Source organism: Eptatretus burgeri, chromosome 8 (assembly GCF_056783735.1).
Source record: "Eptatretus burgeri isolate ZD-2024b chromosome 8, Ebu_testis_v1, whole genome shotgun sequence".
Classification (NCBI taxonomy): domain Eukaryota; kingdom Metazoa; phylum Chordata; class Myxini; order Myxiniformes; family Myxinidae; genus Eptatretus; species Eptatretus burgeri.
Window position 1 is genome coordinate 22,689,851 of NC_140968.1, and position 20,982 is coordinate 22,710,832.

Here is a 20,982-nt window from a genome sequence, read left to right on the forward strand (position 1 = left end):
ATTTATTTATTTTTATTTTTTTTACAAGTTTTAGACAAATTTTGGGTGATTATTTATTTTTAATTTTTTTTTTAAGCACAGAATTCAACCTTCGTTGTTTCGGCCGCCATTTTGAATGTTTTGATTTCGGGAATCACGCGTGATTTCGTACAAGCTTATATATACTAACTTTAGTAGTTTTAAACTAGTTTCTAGTAAAAAAAAAAATCCCCCCCTCCCCGCCGGAATGATTCGGTGCTACTCTGCGCTACATGATTCGTTGGTCAGTGGTTGCCAGGTGAGTTTTGACACAATCAGTAGTAGTACGAGTTTGTTTTGATGGGTGACTGGTTGGTTGGATGAGTGAAGTTGATGGGTGAGATTGGTTGGATGAGTGAAGTTGTTGGGTGAGATTGGTTGGATGAGTGAGTTTGACTGGCATGAGGTTGGTCCAATCCTGGTCCACAACCACCCCCATCCCCTACTACCACCTACTAAAGCAGGGGTGGGGAACCTCTGGCCTTTGGGCCGTATACGGCTCGCGAGACCGTTTGATCCGGCCCGCGAGGCAATTCATAATATGGAATAGGCAAAGCCTAGAAGCGAACGTAGAATTCTTCTTGCATTCGCTTCTTGAATATATCAAATTAAAGTCTTTTTGCTATGAAAAATAAATATTACCTTAACATTACCTTCACAACAACTACACCGCCTAGAACAGGATCTCATCTGAAAAAAAAAAATCCTCAACATTACCTTCACAACGACAACCACACCGCCTAGAACAGGATCTCATCTAAAAAAAATAAATACTAGAAGCGAATGTAGTATTCTTCTTTCATTCGCTTCTGACTTTACCTAGAACTTGTTCACAACTGTATATGCAATTTCCGGTTACTTCGGCCTGGATTTGGGATCAGCGACCAAATCACGATTAAAAATTATTTTTTGATGATGCGGGAGATATCTTTATTAAAATCAGTGGAGGAAATATACACCATGTCTGATATTATTTGGGTCTTTCATGTCTCCGACGATGCCTTTTTCTCCCGGCATGCATCATTTCCCATGACAAATACCGGAAACAAAAAATAACCAGAAGCAAAAAAAAAACGGAAGCTATTCTCTATTGTTGTGGTTGTTTCCTATTCTCTCATGTGCACGCGTTAAGTATGAAGCTCACGTCGTTCGCTAAAAATAAACAAAAGCAACCTCAGAAATACAACACAAAAAAACACTCCAGACCGATTATTTTTTCCTAAAAAAAAAAAAATAATAATAAATGGAAAGCTGTCATCTGTCTGTTTCACGTTCAGGGTCAGTGAATGCAGCACGTGCGTAACGTAATGTGTGATCGCGTAATCTCATGTCATCATTTCATTCAGTATATGCAAACATGGCGATTAACAAGAAAAGAAAGGTAAATATAGAATGTCGCACTTTCCAAGAGAAATGGGAAAACAATTATTTCTTTGTGGAAGTTGAAGGCAAGCCAGTATGCCTAGTTTGTTGGGAAGCGCTCTCGGTGATGAAAACGTCCAACCTCGAGCGTCATTACAGCTCGAAACGTGCTAAACTGGACGAGTTGAAAGGACAAATGCGCTTGGATAAAGTTAACGCTCTTCGGCGGAGTTTTGGTGCTCAACAAGCAGTCTTCATAAGACCACAATCTGACCGAGACAACACTACGCATGCTAGTTTTGTGGTGAGTGAGCTAATCGCTAAGAAGCTGATGCCGCATTCAGAAGGAGAATTTGTGAAGGAGTGCCTTGTTGCCGCTGCGGAGCTGCTCGCACCGGACAAAGTAAAATTGTTCCAAAGTGTCAGTTTGTCTCGAAGAACTGTCTCAGATCGGATTACTGAAATGGCACAAGATATTGAGAAAACACTGAAGGACACCGCAAGAGATTTCCAGTTTTTCTCTCTGGCCTGCGATGAGACAACGGACATAACAAACACCGCCCAACTAGCCATCTTTTTGCAGGGGATTACAGCTGAGTTTGATACGAGCAAGGAGTTGCTGTCTTTGCAAGCCATGCATGGCACCACCAAAGGTGAGGATTTGTTTGAGCAAGTTGTTTTGGCTATGAACAAATTCGAACTGCAGTTTGACAAGTTAAGTGGCCTGGCCACGGATGAAGCCCCAGCCATGGTTGGCGCGCAAAAGGGATTGACTGCATTGGTCAAAAAGAAATGAGTCGTCTCGGTCTCGATCCAAGTGAGTTAGTTGTATGCCACTGTATCATACGCCAAGAAAATCTGTGTGCACAGTCCCTGAAGCTCAAAATGTGATGACAACTTTCGTTTCCACCATAAACGTCACCAAAAGCAGAGGGCTGAACAGTCGCCAGTTCAAGGAGCTACTGAGTGAACTAGAGTCAGAGTACGGAGATCTGGTTTACCACTGTGAGGTGCGGTGGCTGAGTCGCGGAAATATGCTCACATGGTTTTGCTCACTGAGAGAAGAAGTGAAACAGTTCATGGAGATGAAGGGGAAACCTGTCATGGAACTGAGTGATAACAAGTGGCTGTGTGATTTGGGCTTCATGGTGGACATTACCAAGTACCTGTCAGAGCTGAACGTCAAGCTCCAAGGTCCCAACCAGCTTCTCAGCTCTCTGCAATCAAATGTGAAATCATTTGAAGCTAAACTAAAGCTGTGGCAAGTGCAACTGGAAAGGGAAACACTGTCCACTTTCCCACTCTGCAAGAAAAATAGCCTGTTGTGACATCTGAATATACTGCTGGGTGTGCAAAACTCCTCCAGGCATTTGGAGAGAGGTTCCAGGACATGAAAAGTAAACAAAGGGAACTGAACATATTTGCCATGCCGTTTAATGTGGAACCAGCTGATGTGCCTGACAACCTACAACACAAAATCATTGAGCTGCAAAGCAATGACGAGCTCAAAGCTAGGTACAACAACCTCCCTTTGCTTGAGTTCTACAAACTGTATGTACGTGCTGAGGATTTTCCCATTCTGAGGAGACGTGCACTGAAGTTTGCATCACTGTTTGGGACGACCTACAGCTGTGAGCAGTTCTTTTCAAAACTGACTCTTGCAAAGACTCGGTTCCGCTCAAGCTGACTGACCCAAACCTGCAAAACCAGCTGCGAGTAGCATCATCATCGCTACCACCTGACACCAAACGCCTCGCCAAAGAGAAACAGTTCCAGCCATCGCATTAGGTGAGTCCGATATACGTGTTCAATAATTTTGCATGGCCCTCGAAGGATGTTCTAAAAATCGAAATGGCCCTTGACAGGAAAAAGGTTCCCCACCCCTATACTAAAGGCACAACGACCATGACACACACACACACACACACACACACACACACACACACACACACACACACACACACACACACACACACACACACACACACACACACACACACACACACACACACACACACACACACACACACACACACACACACACACACACACACACACACACACACACACACACACACACCACCTCCCTAATGGTCATTCATTCAACCAATCTCACACGTCAAACTCGCACATCCAACCAATCTGAACAATCCAACTCACTCATCCAACCAACCTCACCCATCAAACTCACACATCCGCCTTAAAATTAACTTATTATTTCATATTGCTAAAAAAAAACAAAAAAAACTTTTGAATAAAATATGTGGCTATTTCCTTTCTCCTGTGGCTAATCATTCTAAACCTGGATTAGCCACAGTGGCTAATTCCTTTTGAAAGCCAGAGCACACTCAGGGTACGAAAAACTCGTGTCATCTGTTCGATACGTTGATGTAATAGACACTGCGTCGATGGCGGTAAACACCAGAATAAAATTTATTGCTATGACTTTTTCAATCTTTTAGTTTGTTCAAATTTAATTATATAGTTACGAATTCTGGCCCGCCTGGCGTGCGAGCAATTGCGTAACTCCAATCGCAACCGCGTCGCCCACCGGACGGACAGTTCAGTCGTGACCCTCCTGGAACTACCGCCAGGAGCCAGTCACGGGTGGGGGTTTAACCTCACCACGATTGTGCCAATTGCCCACCCACGCAGGATAGGGTTGCTTGCCAAATTCGACCCACCTAAGTACCTGCGCGAGTAGTCGACCGGGCGATCGTACCTCGCCGCAGGTCGGCCAAGGACACGAACCGCTTAAGCGGTCCGTTCCGTGCTACAGTGATAACCGAGCGGTGTTATCACCGACCTCAACGGATCAGATTCTCTTCTTTACCCGGGTGTTCAAAACCCACTTCTAATTTATTCCACGATTCAAGATGGCACTTTCAAAAGGGAAAAAGACGACAAACGGGATACATTTCACACAAGGACATTTATTATAACACACACGTATTCAGAAGCAAGGCAGTCATGCAATGTACAAGAAATAAATAGAAAGCGTTACCACCGAATACGAGCAATGTACAGTCATTTACACAGGTCTATTTATAGGGACACGGCGCCACAGCAGTCATACAAAAGCAAAGAAAAACCCTCCCTATAGGCGGGGTTCGTAAACCTTTATGGCACGGGACCTGGAGGACTGAACAGGTCCCGTGAGACCGAAGGGTCTTACCCGCGCCCTCGTGGCGCGATGGTGGGCAGGTCGCGACGTCGACTCCCCACGGCCTTGCGTAGCCGCGCCTGACCTCGGGCCCCTGGCGTGGTCAGCGATCTCTCTCCGGCGTTGCTGCTGGTGCTTTCACGACCCACGACCGAACAAGAAAGGACGGAAGGGCAGAAGGGGCTTCAGGACCAGGGAGAGAACGACGTCGACGACCCAGACAGAGAGCTCATGGACCAGAGAGAGAGAGAGAGAGAGAGAGAGAGAGAGAGAGAGAGAGAGAGAGAGAGAGAGAGAGAGAGAGAGAGAGAGAGAGAGAGAGAGAGAGAGAGAGAGAGAGAGAGAGAGAGAGAGAGAGAGAGAGAGAGAGAGAGAGAGAGAGAGAGAGAGAGAGAGAGAGAGAGAGAGAGAGAGAGAGAGAGAGAGAGAGAGAGAGAGAGAGAGAGAGAGAGAGAGAGAGAGAGAGAGAGAGAGCTCGACCCTGCCCACCAAGAGAGAGGAGCACTCGACCCCGATAGAGAGCTTATGGACCCGAGGGAGAGAGTGACGTCGACGGCCCAAACAGAGAGCGAGCTCGACCCTGGCCACCAAGAGAGAGGAGCACTCGACCCCGACAGAGAGAGTGAGCCCCGCGTGCGGTCCACCTTATATAGCGCGGGGCTCTGCCCTTCGCTCCTCACTGTTTTCGGCTCCACCTCCCTTCGAGAAGGTTCCCGAAAAGGGACGTTCCCTCATCCCGACCGCCTCACGCTGTTCATCCACCAATCGGCGGCGAGCTGCCCTCCCCCTTTCCTTCACACCAAGCGCGGGGAAAAATAGGCGGGAAAAATCCGCGCGCCCATCGGAACTGTTTTGGTTCCCTTTTTCGTTCGACGGTTTTCAACGCGGCTTGTTGCTTGCATGGAGGTTTGTTCAAAATAACAATAGAAAAAGAAAAACGGCTATCTCAAAGGGTCGCAGCCCGGTGAACACGAATTAACCCTTTAAACAATGGTGGGGAACTATCTGCACATAAACTTAGCGTCATGACTGATCTAAGGACCCTTTATGGTGTATTGTGAATTTCCACAGCTGTAACAATATACTTGAATGGTGTGGAACACAAATCCCCTTCTTGTCACCTTCAAAACCCTTCCATTCAGCATTACCTGGTCATGTGGGAATTTTTTTTTTGTTTAACGATCTTTAAAATCATTATTTACTAAAATTGAAGTACAGTAAACCTTCAAATATCCTGGGTTTCCACCAATCATGGGCTACCTCTTGTGTTCCAATTTAGTTATCGTGGTGTTTCATTTCGGCCAATGGTGGTTTTTGAAGTGAGATGAGGCATTGTTTGCATCCGTGTGTACCTCCCATAATGAGCTTTGTTATTTCTCGTGCACCGTTAATTGTAGTGATGAGACCAGCATACGGGAAAGAACAGCTAAGTTTGGTCATCGTTTAATCATCATTGAACAGGAAATGACACAGAGATCCTGTAATCCTAGATCTACAAGATAGAGTTGACACACAACAGTTAATAATGGCACCCAAACTTAAAACAATTGACAAAATTAGTTGTGCCAAAAGGCAGAGACAGGTTATGACTTGTAAGATAGTTTGGCAAGAGGTCAAAGTGCGGCATCTGTGGGCTGCCATTATAGGATAGGTGAACGTGAGTCAAATGTGGTAATTAAGGAGAAACCATTGCAGATTTACCAATGTTTCCACAAGGCACCTGGGGCTGAAGGCTCCAGTTGAACTATGGCAGACACCAAAGAGATGGGATTATTTTGGAAGAGGATCCATCTGATACCTTCCTCTCCAAGCAGGAAAGTTCTGCTCTGGGTCAAGGTGGCTAAGGATGGTTTTCCCCTTCTTTGTAGCAATGCAGCAGGTGACTTTGTCATGCTCCTGATGATGGAACAGTCATCGCAAGTTCAACATCCACATATTTCTAACCAACACCCTCAACCCCCCTCCCCTCTAACAGCATCATCATCCTGAACTCAGTCTTGTGTTTTCTATTTACCACAGATGACAGTATGGACAGTGCGTAATATGTTTACCCTCACCCACCTCGCTGTGTTGTAATAAAATTAAAAGGTAAAAGTTTTGTGTTTTTGTTCATTGTCTCCACCACTGAAGATGAAAGGAGGTTTTGTTTTCATGCCTGCCTGCCTGCCTGTTTCTTTGTTTGTGTGGATGGATTTGGATGAAAAATTGGCTGGCAGGTTGTGTGTGTGACGTGGACAAATTGATTCGATTTTGGTGAAGATCTAGATCTGGATCCAGATAGGATAATTTATTTATTTATTTTAAGTGATTTTTTTCACCTTTGAGAGATGGGACATTTCAGAGAGGGAGAGAGAGATTTCACCAAAAACTATACATAGCATGCATGGTATTTCAAAAAGTTTTGGACGAGTTATGACAAAACTTGGTGGATGAGTTTTAGGTGACAAGAACAAGTTGATTAGAGTTTGGTTCAGGTCCGGATGCAGATCCAGCCTATTAGTAGGATACAAAACGTAAACTGTTCAGCCTGGCGGATATATGCGCTCCACCGAGTGCCGTTGTAGTATTTATATTTATTTGTTATTTTTATTTTTGTAACGTGCAGTCTGACCTCAGTCCATATATGTGGCATAGTTATACTTCTACTGCTCGTGGTGTCAATAAATGGACGTCAATCTTATTCTTAAAAGGTTTTTATTTTATGTTTGGTTCTTTCAACTGGTGCTATCACAAAATATGGTGATCATATGTTTGTATCCACGCAGGCAAAAAAGATTGTCGAAACGTGACAAAAACTTCATGTCGGTGACTAAAGAAGAATCGACGGCAAAGGAGAAAAGAAAACTGAATGACAAGCAACAAGCCATGGCAGAAAAGGAAGTACTCAAACCTTTTGACCAAGCAATGCAAGAAGGCCCGCTTTCTCTCCAGTAAGCATGGAAATTTATTGTAGTTTTGGAGATTGTTTCATACAGGTGCTGCCTACTCTTTTTGGTTTCATTTAAGGATAATATGGCACAATTTATAATTGCATTTGGTTCAGGATGCTGTAATCTTTTATTTGAATCCTTAGAATATAAGATTTCTGTTATGAAATGCCATTGATTATTTTGTTGATAGGATACATTACGTAGTATTCTTCCAAAGAACCTAATTCAGATGAACATTCTCTGTAAGACTAATTTTGATAAGCTCAACAGCACTTTCAGTGAATCGGTCCTGTTCATTTGGCATTTATGAAGACAGCAAAATAGGGAGATTTTCACATATCGAAACTGCTTCTTTGTGTGTATGCAGCACAAGGCTGTGGGGAAGCATCATTCATTGGCAGAGGGCGTAGGTGTGCCACTGATGCAATGCCATCTGGTTATGGCAGGAATTTGGAATTTGGTCATGGTGCCAGCGATAGCTCGCTGACTCTTCACAAAGGACACCGTGGGATCTTTAATGTCCATCAACAAATGCTGGCAGACGGGACGCCCGTTTTAACATCCATCCGAGGGACGGCACACCTGTGAAACACTGGGATGGCACTTAGGGTCTTGATTGAAACGCAGGCTAGACAGTTTAGAGGCGAGTGTGCATACCTCTAGGCCAATCTTCCAGCCTATCTCCACTGCTGAGTACAGTACTGACATAAACAGAGCATATTCCCACCTGTATACAGTGGCTTACAAAAGTATTCACCCCTCCAAAGTTTTACATTTTGATGCCACCTGAGTGTATTCCATGATGCTTTCAAATCCAACTTTATTAATAGTCTTCACAAACTACTTCAAAGTAATAAAGCAAAAAAAAAGAAATGCAGATAAAATGTGAATAAGTTGTATTAACAGAGAAAACTAGAGGGGGCGCACTCGGGAGAGTGCAAAACCTCCACCGCCAATACTGCTGGGTCATTCAAGTGAACCTTATATCTTATTCATTAAATATGATGTCAACAGTGCTGACAGTTATAGTTCTTTTCTCCAACATTCTTTTGGGGGGGGGTTGGAAATCACTTAAAACATGTAGAAATGCAAAAAAAAAATTTTCTCTAACAATTTTTTCTTTGGGGGGTGGGGGGGGGACCAAGTCCAAAATCTGATGGCATGATCCTTGGACCATACCTAACCCCCCCACCTAGTTTCGTCGAAATCCGTCGAGGAGTTTTTCCGTAATACTGTTCACAAACAAACACAAACAGTAACCTCCGATCTTCGATAGCGGAGGTTAATGATTTGTTTGAAAGGTTATATAATAAGTGTAATCGGCATCACCTATATGTAATCAGTGGTTTAACTTAAAAATTAAGCTCTCTCACTTGTCTAAGGAGTTTGAAGGTGAAACTCACCTGGTCAACTAACAAGACAAACGTGAAGGCCAAGGATCTTTCCTAAGCATTCAGACGTAAAGTGGTGGAGAAGCACCGCTCAGGAGTGGGTTATAAGAATATTTCAGTCACTCATTATCCCTTTGAGTATGGTGAAATCCTTCATTAAGAAGTGGAAGATGTATCGTATCACCCAGACTCCACCCAGATCAGGTCGCCCATCCAGACGTAGCAGCCGGCAAACAGGAAACTGGTTTGGGATGTCACTGTGAATCAAACGATGACTTTGAAAGTTCTGTAAGGCTCTATGTCTGAGATCCGGGTCAGTGTTATTCAACAATATCCCATTCCTTTCACAAAGCTGGCCTCTATGGACAGGTGGCAAGAAAGAAGCCATCACTGACTCATCTCGAAGCTCATATGGAGTTTGCGAAAGGCATCTTCATGATACTGCAGGCATGTGGAGAAACGTTTTGTGGTCAGAGACAAATGCATATTAGAAATAGGAGGTTTGATAAATAATGGGGATGGGGTACAGTAAAGAGGTTAATAATAATGTTAAAAAGAAACCCAATAGGTGTGCTTAACCCAGATGGTAACATTTTAAATGGGAAGACTTGGGCAGAGACATAAGATGAACAAGAAAGCAGAGAGAACTGTCTGGTGTAAAATTTGTGCCGTCTTCCCTGTGGTGATTCGGCTGGAGGCACGGTAGAGGCTGATCTTGCAGGTTGGCAGATACACCAGTGACTCTTGAGAACAGGCTTGCCTTGCAGACCTTTCTCCACCGGTTTGGTGTGTCTCTTCTGGTGGGTCCAGGTTGGCATACATGGCTTCTCTCTCTGTTTGCTGTATCACCCTGCGTCTGCATTGCCAACCCCGCCGCCACAGCTATGCAGTCTCCCCCCACTTCTGCATGTTGCACACGCACTCTTACAGCACTGAATTAGCACACATGGATGCCCCACCTCACCAGGGCATGTGCAGGGGTTCGCAGTTAGCTCCCGTGGACATTCTATGGTTCTATGGTGTGAAAGGATAATGGGAGTGATTTGAGAGTAAAATATAGAAGGAAATGAGAGAGAGGAGACACGAGTGCGTGTGTGTTGTGTGTAGACTGTTCTGAGACATCCAATTCTAGTTGTTGCTAATTGGGGTTACAATTACATGCGCTAACATTCGTGATGAAATAACTGGGAATAATTAACCCCTCTTTAACCGCCAAATCATTTTCATAATATGTTATCGATACTCTTTCTTAATTGTTTCAAATTGAAGAGGAGTAAAGTTTATTACTGCTTGGTTGGCTGTACCTTTTCTCCTGTAAAATTGATAATCCCAACTGCCTTAATCTAATGTGCGTATATATATATCATATATCATATATCATATATCATATATACCACCGGTAAAAAGTTTTATAACACCCCCATTTTTCCAGTTTTTACTGAAATTTAAGCAGTTTAATTTTTCAATGTACAGTCATGCGCGGCATAACGACGTTTCGGGCAACGACGGATCGCATATACGATGGTGGTCCCATAATCGCATATACGACGGATCTGCCAGCTCCATTACAATGGAGCTGAAAAATTCCTATCGCCGTGTGATGTAGCCGACATAGCGCTGCCAGTCGTATAAAAATAGCACATACAATTATGTACAGTACATAATACTTGATAATAATAATAAACCGATGTTACTGGTTTATGTATTTACTATACTGTACTTTTTATCGTTATTTTAGAGTGTACTCTTTCTACTTTTAAAAAAAAAGTTTAATGTAAAACAGCATGCCATGTCACGCAGCATTCTTCTACTGTACATCTCGTGTTTACCGCGTCTCTTGATTGCATCATTTTTCCGTGTGCTTGATTTAATCTCGTGTTTTGTTCATCATGGCAACTAAGCATTCATCAAAAATTAAAAAAAAATTTAACTTTATAAAGTCAAAAAGTTAGTCAGCTTAGGTTAATTTATTATTAAAGAAAGAAATTCTTTTTTTAAAATTAATTTAGTGTAGCCTAAGTATACAGTGTTTATAAAATCTACATGTAATCTACCCGATACAGGTGTACCATTTAAAAAAAAAAAAAAATCTTTTCTATGTCTAGATACACAAATAATTACCATTGTGTTACAATTGCCTGCAGTATTCAGTACAGTAACATGCTGTACAGGTTTGTCGCCGAGGAGCAATAGGCTATACCATATAGCCTCGGTGTCTAGGTTTGTGTAAGCACGATGTTCGAAAACTATTGTTGCCAACGACCGCGTGTAGCCAATAGCGGCCGCTTCGCCCACCGAACGTGCAATTCAGTCGTGACCCTCTCGGAACAACGCCGGGAGCTAGTCATGGATGGGGGTTTAACCTCACCACAACTCAGTCCGCATTCTACCCACGCGAAATAGGGTCCGATCGCCGAATGGTCGATTTACCTAAGTACCCGCGTGGATAGCGTACCGAGGAGTTGCACCACGCCACAGGTCGACTCCGGACACGAACCGCTTAAGCAGCTCGTTCCGTGCTACAAGGATAACCGAGCGGAGTTATCGTCGACCTTGACTGTTCAGATTAGTTACTGGGTGTTTTAAACCCACTATTAATCCCTTACGTGATGCAAGATGGGGATTCAAACAAAGGAAAGGACGCAGCGAAACGGGGAACAATTGGACCAGCACATTTATTCCGCGCAGCACGGAAGGCACGTATATTACAGTCAAGCAAGAAAACACAATAAAAGCAAGCGAAGAGACACGCAGATCTACAACCGAATAATGCAATTCACACGGCAAAACTTATAACAGTTCTACTTCACCAGACTGGCGCCACACACACGTTTACACAGAACCCAAAAGAAATGGAAGTCGCGACTTCCCTTAGCGCGTCGTCCAGCCCTTGGCGACCGTAACTCCGAGTCCCTCCGGCGTGGTCCACTGGGCTCGTGCCTCACGCCTGCACGTGTCGTCCGCCCGATAGGGACGAACGAACGGAACCTCCGACCAGGAACAATCACCACAACTCTTGACAATTCCCCTTCAGGGACAAGGGAACAGGGACAAGGGAACGACGTTTTTGTCGACCTTCACGTCCACGCCTTTTTTAGGGTTGGACCCCGCCCTTCGCCCCGCCCCGTTTCCGGCTCCACCGCCCTTCTGGAAGCTTCCCAAATAGGGGCGTGCCCTCTCGTTCCCCCCTCCCCGCGCCGTGCGGGGGACGAGGAAAGTCAGTTTTGGCTCGGGGCCAGGGAATTATTCCCCCAAAATCAGGCCCCCTCCTTTTTTCACCTTTGACCTCTGGCTCAAATCGCACCTCCCCCATGCCAAAGCGCTGGAAAATCCGGCGGGAGACATTCAAGCAGGAGTTTTAGGCGGGAGATGCCCCTTCGCACCCTTGTTGCTGCTGCCTCTCCGCTCCTTTCATCCGTCCCGCGGAGATCGTGACCGCACGGTGCTCGTTGAATGACGAGTGGCGAAGATGGTGGTAGCGTAGTTGTGGAAGGTGGTGTGAATGGCGTGATTGTTGGCGTCGTGTAGTGAATGGCGTGATCGTTGAGATGTTGGTTGTGGCGATGTTCGTGGTTGTTCTTGCACCAAAATAACGACAGCAAAAGAAAAACGGCTAACTGAAGGATCGCAGCCCGAATGGATCACATATATTCCCTCTATACAACGGGTTTGGGCTAACTACACATTAACTTACCGATATATCTCACCTGAGGACCCTTTATGGTGTAATGCGAATTTACACAGCCGTTAACACTATGTTCGAAAACGAAAAAAAAAATTGATGTTCGCACGACGACGACGTCGCTTAACGACGCATTTCTCAGAACGTAACCCCGTCGTTAAGTGGCGCATGACTACTCTGAAATTAAAGTATAGAACAAATAAACAATTGCAGATAAAAAAATAAATCATGGAATCGTTTTGTTGAACAAAATTTAATCAATTTTTGACTCATCAAAGGATCCACCTTTTGCAGATATAGCAGCCGAACATACTCGTGGCATTCTTTCCACTATGGAAATCAAATATTGTTCGGAAAGTTCTTCCCAACACTGTTGCAGAAGTTCCCACAAATGTGTTGCACTTGTAGGTTGCTTTGCTTTCACCCTTCTCCAGTTCATCCCAAACCAGCTCGATGGGGTTTAAGTCTGGAGACTGTGCTGGCCATTCCATTATTTGAAGCATACCATCTTGTTCTTTTCTTCTGAGGTAGTTCTGACATAGCCTGGAGGTATGTTTTGGGTTGTTATCTTGCTGTCGGATGAACCCCTGACCAACTAGGCGTAGACCAGAGGGTATTGCATGGTGCTGCAAAATGCTGTGGTAGCCCTTTTGGTTCAGGGTGCCAGTCACTTTGCAAGTTGCCGGCTCTGGATCCAGCAAAAGAGCCCAGATCATCACGCTTCCTCCTCCATATTTGACAGTTGGTGTCACACACTGAGGAACTATCCTTTCGCCGACTCGACAGCGTACAAAAACCCTGCGTGATTAATCAAAGATTAAAAATTTTGATTCATCGGTCCAGAAGACCTTCTAGTTTTCAGTAGTCCACTGGTGGTGCTTCCTGGCCCAGGCAAGCCTCTTTTTCTTATTTTGCCATCTTAGCAATGGCTTTCTTACTGCCACTCGACTGTCAAACCTGCAGCTCGAAGTCTTCTCTTCACCATTGAAACTGAGACTTCCTTACTTCGACCAGTGTTAAGCTGTGCTTGTAGCTGCTGTTCTGTGAGCCGCCTATCATGCAAGCATTTGACTCTCAGAAACTTATCTTCTGATTGTTTTGTGGCTTTGGGTCTGCCAGACCTCTTCCTATCAGAGTTTCCTCCAGTTTCCAAGTGCCTTTTGATGGTGTAGGAAACTCACTGATACCTTTGCTTACTTTGCAATTTCTCTAAAGGAAAGACCTCCACTTTTAAGGGTTATAATGGTCTGTCTGTCTTCCTTTGTCAATTGTCTTTTTCTCGCCATTATTATAGCAATATACGACTTCCTGAGGTGCAATATTGTCCAAATAATGCTTCAGAGGGTGTAACAACACGGTCTGTTCCAACACTACCTTTATACAGACAGAGGGTTTGTAACTAATCACCAAAAGTTGGGACAACTGTAGCAATTGTTTTCATCAACTTTCAAGGCTTAATTTACTTCTATTGCTGCAGAACAGCTGCAGTTGCTAACCAATCACTTGTTCCCTGAAAACGGCCTTTTTTAACAACTCTGAAATTTACATCATTTTTTCCGTTTTTGGGAACTAAAACTTTTTTGTTTAACCTCTGGCAGTTTACCGCTTAGCTTTGTACCATTTCAGGTTATTCACTGGACTTGAACTGCTTAAATTTCAGTCAAAACTGAAAAATGGGTGTTCTAAAACTTTTGACCGGTAGTATATATATTTGTCATGGGGGTAGCAGCCCACATTAACACCCTGACGACCCAAATTGTGGTGACGGGCGGTTTACATCGCCAACCCCGCGGGACGGCCGAGCGGTTCCTTATTAAGAGGAGGCGGACACGCTGATCGATGGAGATTTAAACACATGTTCGATGGAGATCGAACCCCACTACAAATGGAAAAATGCAGTTTCTTCAAAATAAACACATTTAATGAACATCCACAAATAGTTACAAAGACAATAATTCAACAGGTAGTAATAATAATAATAATAATGGTATGAAATAAATAACTCCTACAGTCGAGGCCTCGCACACAGATGCAAATATGGACAACTGGGACACAAAATAAAACGAAAAATCCTTTTTTTCAAGTGTACTTGTACTCTGCTTGGCTCAGAGCTGGTCCTTGTCGAACTTGGAATGGGGAGCGCTTCCACCAGCACGTGCACATGCACGCAAATGGTGCCATCACTTCTCTCGTGGCAGGGCAGACGTACGACAGGCCACCCATAAGCGACTTTCCACACGAAGGCTCCAAATGTGCCGGCCTTCCTTTTTCCTCAGGTGCCACCTGCCTTGTGTGTTCCTCACACCAACCGCGTGCGTGCGTGCGTGCGTGCGCGCGCGCGCGCTCTGTTCTTTCCAGACGCGAACCTTACACAATCTACACGTGTGCAAGCCTGCCTGCCCTTGACCTCAATCATACCGATCTCCCATCCTATCCAGGAAGAACCTCTCACGCTCTCTTCTTCTTCAGGCGTCTTTCATCTCACAATCTTCCACCTCCGAGGTGTGGCCTGCACGCACCAAACCCGGGGAGGCGGGGCTTCCTGCCCATTTGTTGTCGTCCCAGGGACACGTTTCCCCCCTTTATTGCCAATCTTGAAGTATAAAAACATAGGGAAAAATCACAGAGGGCAATCACATACTGGGGAACTTATTCTTACTCCCTACGCTAATTAACACCGCACCACCCCCACTTGGTGACACGTAACACTAAAGCTCACAGATTCCCTAACTTGGTTACATCGAGATGCTTTCTACTCATCCACGGACCAAACAACTCTACACAATACTAAATTCCCTATTAAATTCTTCCATATACCCCTAAAACCGTAACTATATCACACACGCGCATGCACGCACACACACCAGGCCAACATTTGTGGTGGATACGTTGCGGGAAAACCCCATGAATATGGGGGTGGGGGGGGGAAGAGTTCCGAGGATTTCCCGATCCACGAAAAATCCGCGAATGTTGGGGGAAGTCTCATGAAAATCTGCGAGTGTTAGGGAAAAATCCACAAGTGTTTTGTCACTGTTATAATGGAGACAAGTGGAATAACATTATCGGTTCGTGGTGGTTGCTGGTTCATTAAAAGGCCGCAAATGATGCCACCAAAGTCTGGGAATTGGTACAATGGGGACAAGGCGGGTAACGTTATCGGTTTGCGGTGGTTCCTGGTTCAAAGGGCAGGTTTTTAAAGGTTTTAAAATGTTTTCAACCACGAATGCACGATTCCAGTTTCATTAAAGATGCTTACAAAAAAAAGGTTCCACAAAACTCTTTATCCCACAAAGCTACAATGCAGTACGTACAGTACCTTGTATTTAAATTACACCTGGTAAGATGCCCCACAAAACTATGTTTATCCCACGAAGCGACAATACACGTACATGAAGCAGGTCATGTTCGTGGCTTGTGGAAGATGTTTTTTTGCGTACGTACAATTTTGCACTGTACATACATCCAGCTGATTTGTGTGTGGCTCATGGAAGATGTGTTTTAGGACTGTTATGCTCGTGGCTCATGAAAAAAAATACAAACAAAAAAATGCCTTTACAACCGCGAACATGCGGGGCAATTTCCCACGAATGTCGGAGCTTATCGCAAATACGCGGAACCTGCGAATGTCGGGGTCTGGGTGAATATACAAAATATGCCATTAGCACCCTCTGGCTGTAATGCAGAGCATCAGCCGCAGATTGTCTCATATATGGTAAAACCACATAATCTGCGAAGAATAAAAGCCTGTCTGCCACCCAGACGTTTGTTTCCATTGATGCAAACCAAAAAAAACAGGTCAAGTGCCATTGGGTGTGATGTGTATATATATGTATATATGTATATATGTATATATATATATATATATATATATATATATATATATATATATATATATATATATATATGTATGTATATATATATATATGTATATATATATATATGTGTATATATATATATGTGTATATGTATATATATATGTATATATGTATATATATGTGTATATATATATATGTGTATATGTATATATATATGTATATATGTATATATATATGTATATATATATATGTATATATATATATATATATATATATATATATATATGTATATATATATATATGTATATATATATATATATGTATATATATATGTATATATGTATATATATATGTATATATATATATGTAGATATTTATATATATGTATATATATATATATATATATATATATATATATATATATATATATATATATATATATATATATATATATATACATATACACACACATACAGTATATGCCTTAAAACATTGTTTAAAAAAAAAAAAAGATTATACAAAATCTTAGCTCATGGCAGAGTGAGACAGTCTGAGCCTGGTTGCTATGAGATTGTGATGCTATGCTAATTTTGTCCTTAGTTCCCATGTTTTCTGCTTTAAAAAAAAATTTTTTATTGCTTTATTTTTGTTCTAAGTATTCAGCAAACAATGCTACTTTTGATATACCTTGTCATGTGGTAGGATTAATTTTACTTAGACTATTAGTTTGAATAATATGACTGTTTGGCCTAATGGGATTCTTCAGTGCAAAGTTGTGCAACAAAAATGGAAGGCAAAGTGAACCTGTAGGTTTGAGTTGTATGTGAGTGCATCACATTTCTATGCTTTTGGGATAATACAACTGTACATCTAACTTTTGGAAGTAATTGCAAGTTTCGCTGCCAAAATATCATCATCTTGAATCAGAATCTGTGGAGTATTTGGATACCCTGCACTCTATTTTCAAGTGTATTGTATTCCAAGCATTTTCAGTTTTACAAGAACAATCTCTTTTAGTGCCCAAGGTATTACGAGAAACTGACAAACAGATGTATTACATGGTCGCATGAACCAAAGTATGATGTCAGGTGGGAAGGGACTGAAAGACAAAGCAGAACTGTTATCACCAAATGTAATGGAAATTGATATTTTGAAAAAGAAATATGAAAAACTGATGTTGACCAAATATGTTCCTTCTTGTCATTAGTGTCTTTGACTGGTAACTTTGACTTTGTCTTTGACTTTGACAGTAACTTTATCAATCTTCTTGGCCTAAAAAAAATTTTTGGGGGTGTGGTGAATCTGCAGGGAACAGCCCAAAGACATTTTTGCTGTAAACGAGGAGGAAGTTTTGCAGAAGGAGAAGGAGCTCGAGCGGCTGGATTTCGTGTGTGTATGGATGTGCAAAACTTTTTGAAATTCATACTCACATCTTTGATGTATTGTTTTGTGAATATGATATGCAAGATCTGTTAAAATGCATTTTAAACTAGAATTAGACATTCGCAAGTCATCTTTCTCCCACCCACTTTGACCCCCTGCAAAGTAAAAAGGAAGCCACCAGAGCAATGATGTTTACCTGCTTTAATCCGAAGGGGTTGTGGGGACTTTAGAAATGACGTATGAATGGTAACGAGGCCTTTTGCTCATGCACTGTGTTTTTACAGTGATTCGGTTTACTCCCCGTGCACTTTTAACCTGCCGTTATTACCATGAAATCTGTGATTCAACTTGTCTTTTTTAATATAATTCTCAGCATTGAGATGAAAGGGTGGCAATTTTGAAGTGGTTAAACTATCATTGTTCTGTTCCTGAATGCAAATCGGACTTACGAAGGTATAGGAGATGCGAGAAATATCTGGATGACAGACTGATGGGTGTTGATTTCCTATAATTTTCCATTGATACAAGTGAGCGACAGCCGTGGATATATTAAAAAAAACAACACATGTTCAGTTGCATCTCCTTTTAGCAATTGATGCAAAAATCTCGAGGATAATTATGCCTCCCCATATAGGATAGGGAAGGCTTATTGCTGTTGTAGGGTTTGTACCTATATTTAATGCCCGCAGTCTTAATGGTACTTCAGAGTTTCTTTGAACCCTAGGAGTACGAAACCACCATTTAAAAAAAGGAAACGAAATTCCCTGCATTCACTGGTAGAGATCCGTCAGGGGTTTGTATGGCACACACCCGTCCACTCGGGCCTTGCACTGCCCCACATGGTCGGGAGTTTGTAATAAGAGCAGCTGCCCGTTCGGTGAGTGGAGAAAGTTCTCCAAGTCTTTCATTGTGCAGAGGCACAGCCCTTTCTCTCAGGTACTTTTCAAAGTATTTTCGTCTTTTTGTCGAAGCTTTGTGAGCCATTTTAGGTAACTAATATCTCGCACACACGATATACTCTGATGCTCTGAACACAGCCATTCCTGGGGTTTCTGCGCATGTACGTCGAGCATTCTTGAGTGGAATACGTCATTTCAAAAGTGACATATTGAAGGGAAGATGCCAGACCAATATCTGATTTTTTTTTGATTTTTTTTTTTTGTAACCATGTGTTGTGTCGATTAAAAAATTATTATTAGTCGTTGCAAGCAAAAAACCTTAATTTTGCAATCAAATTTTTTTTTTGACCTTCGATCCCTGAAATCCTGAAAATGACACTTATCCAAACAAGTTTCTACGCATCACTATATGGGGCTGTTTAAAACCAGCGTTGTGCCAAATTGTACCAAAAAAACAAATTAAACAAGGGGTTGTTTGATTGTTATTTCTGTGTGTGATCCAATGCAAAATGTATTTTTTTGTGTTTTGCCATTGAAGCAATAAAATACTTTTGGGTGTATCAAACCAAGGTACCTCCCTGCCAAATTTTAAGAGGATTTGCTCAGAAATGAAGGAACTGTGTGTGTGTGTGTGTGTGTGTGTGTGTGTGTGTGTGTGTGTGTGTGTGTGTGTGTGTGTGTGTGTGTGTGTGTGAGTGTGTGTGTGTGTGTGTGTGTGTGTGTGTGTGTGTGTGTGTGTGTGTGTGTGTGTGTGTGTGTGTGTGTGTATGTGTGTGTGTGTGTGTGTGTGTGTGTGTGTGTGTGTGTGTGATTGCAAATGATGGAAAAAGAAAAACGGAAAGAAAAAAAAAACCATCTCCCCTTTCTGTAGGAGGGGAGATGTAAATAGGGTTAAAGATCATGATCGTTGATTGGTTTGAAATAATTCCAAGCTCAGAAACCAGGAAGAGATTAAAATCAACACTTTTATTGAAGAAGAACTTGGGAAAAGAAGATTTGGTTAGTACGGTCATGTGCAACGAAGGTCAGAAGATGAAGCTGTAAAGAAAGTAACAAAGCTTGTGGTAGAAGGAAGAAAGCCGAGAGGACGTCCTAAAAAGATATGGAATGTTTGGGTTTGCATGAAACTGATGCATTGGATCCATTTGGAGGAATGTCATAATTTGACCAATCTCCTGAAAAAGGGGAAAATAGTTTTAAAACCTGCTGCTGCTGCTGATGATGCTTGACTACATTAGAGTATTGTTAAATGAGAGAAGTTTCCCAAAGAAGAAAAGTTTTTAAATCGAAATTGCACTTGTTAGTCATTTGAGGTTGATCCGCCATTCTTCACCTTACATTGTTCCGGTCCACCTATGGTGGTGAGTTCTGATGTATATCCAGGAGAATACAACAGCTTCAGAACTATCTTTGACTCTGCCAATGCAGATTGTTCGTTGTTTTGCCATTGTACTGGTCGAGCAATTAAAGATCATGTGCTTCAACAGTCTTAGTACTGGAGTCTACAATTAGACCCTCACGTGACGTGATCATAAATCGAATTTCTTTGCTCGCTGATATACGTACTGTTACAAATCCATAGCACCAAGTTCGAGCTCACGCTATTGAGCTACATCTTAAAAGCTCTGGATTGTATGAATAATATGCTTGTTGGTTATCCCTGTGCTTTGTGTTCCACTTACACACTTTATTGCTCCTCTGAGTGATTTTAAATTTGTAATTCGAATAAGTTCATCTCATGAACTGTGCCAGGCTTTACGACAGCATTTCTAACTAGAGCGCATACCCCTGCCAGGCTGAACAGTTTACGTTTTGTATCCCACTGATAATCTGGATCTGGACCTGAACCCAAATCTAACCAGCTTGTTCTTGTCACCTACCCAACTCATCTGCCAAGTTTTTATCATAATCCATCCACAAAGTTTTGAAATATTGTGCCATATATTGTTTTTGGCCCAATCAATCAATGGTGAAGAATCACTTGTAAAATTGTTGAATCTGGATCTTCACCAAAATCAAATCAATTTGTCCTTGTCACACACCCAACCTATCCACCAAATTTCGTCCGAATCCTTCCACAACTTATTGAGGTATTTGTTCACAGACAAAGACAGACAGGTGAAAACATAATCTCTGTCCACCGGGTGATTATGGCAAGTTTTGTAAACCACGCTGGCAAAAATATTCTTTTCCTGTAGTAATTCTCTGCAGACTACTGCAGTCGGACCTGTTACCAACGATAGTATATGTGAGTACTACTCTCATATACTATAGTTCTAAGTAGCATTTTTGCCTGGGTATGTTGTTCTTGTGAGTTGTGGTCCTGTGTTGATCGTTTT

At 42.5% G+C, this 20,982-nt stretch overlaps 1 protein-coding gene across 1 annotated transcript in view; it reads left to right on the forward strand.

The window, feature by feature from the left end:
* LOC147021300 (ubiquitin thioesterase otulin-like) overlaps positions 1–20,982 on the forward strand; it is a 58,848-nt gene that overhangs the window by 3,704 nt on the left and 34,162 nt on the right. Inside the window, exons 2-3 of the mRNA XM_085891121.1 lie at positions 7,309–7,473; positions 17,670–17,750. Coding sequence (XP_085747247.1) covers positions 7,309–7,473; positions 17,670–17,750 — 246 coding nt within the window. The remainder of the gene's footprint in view (positions 1–7,308; positions 7,474–17,669; positions 17,751–20,982) is intronic.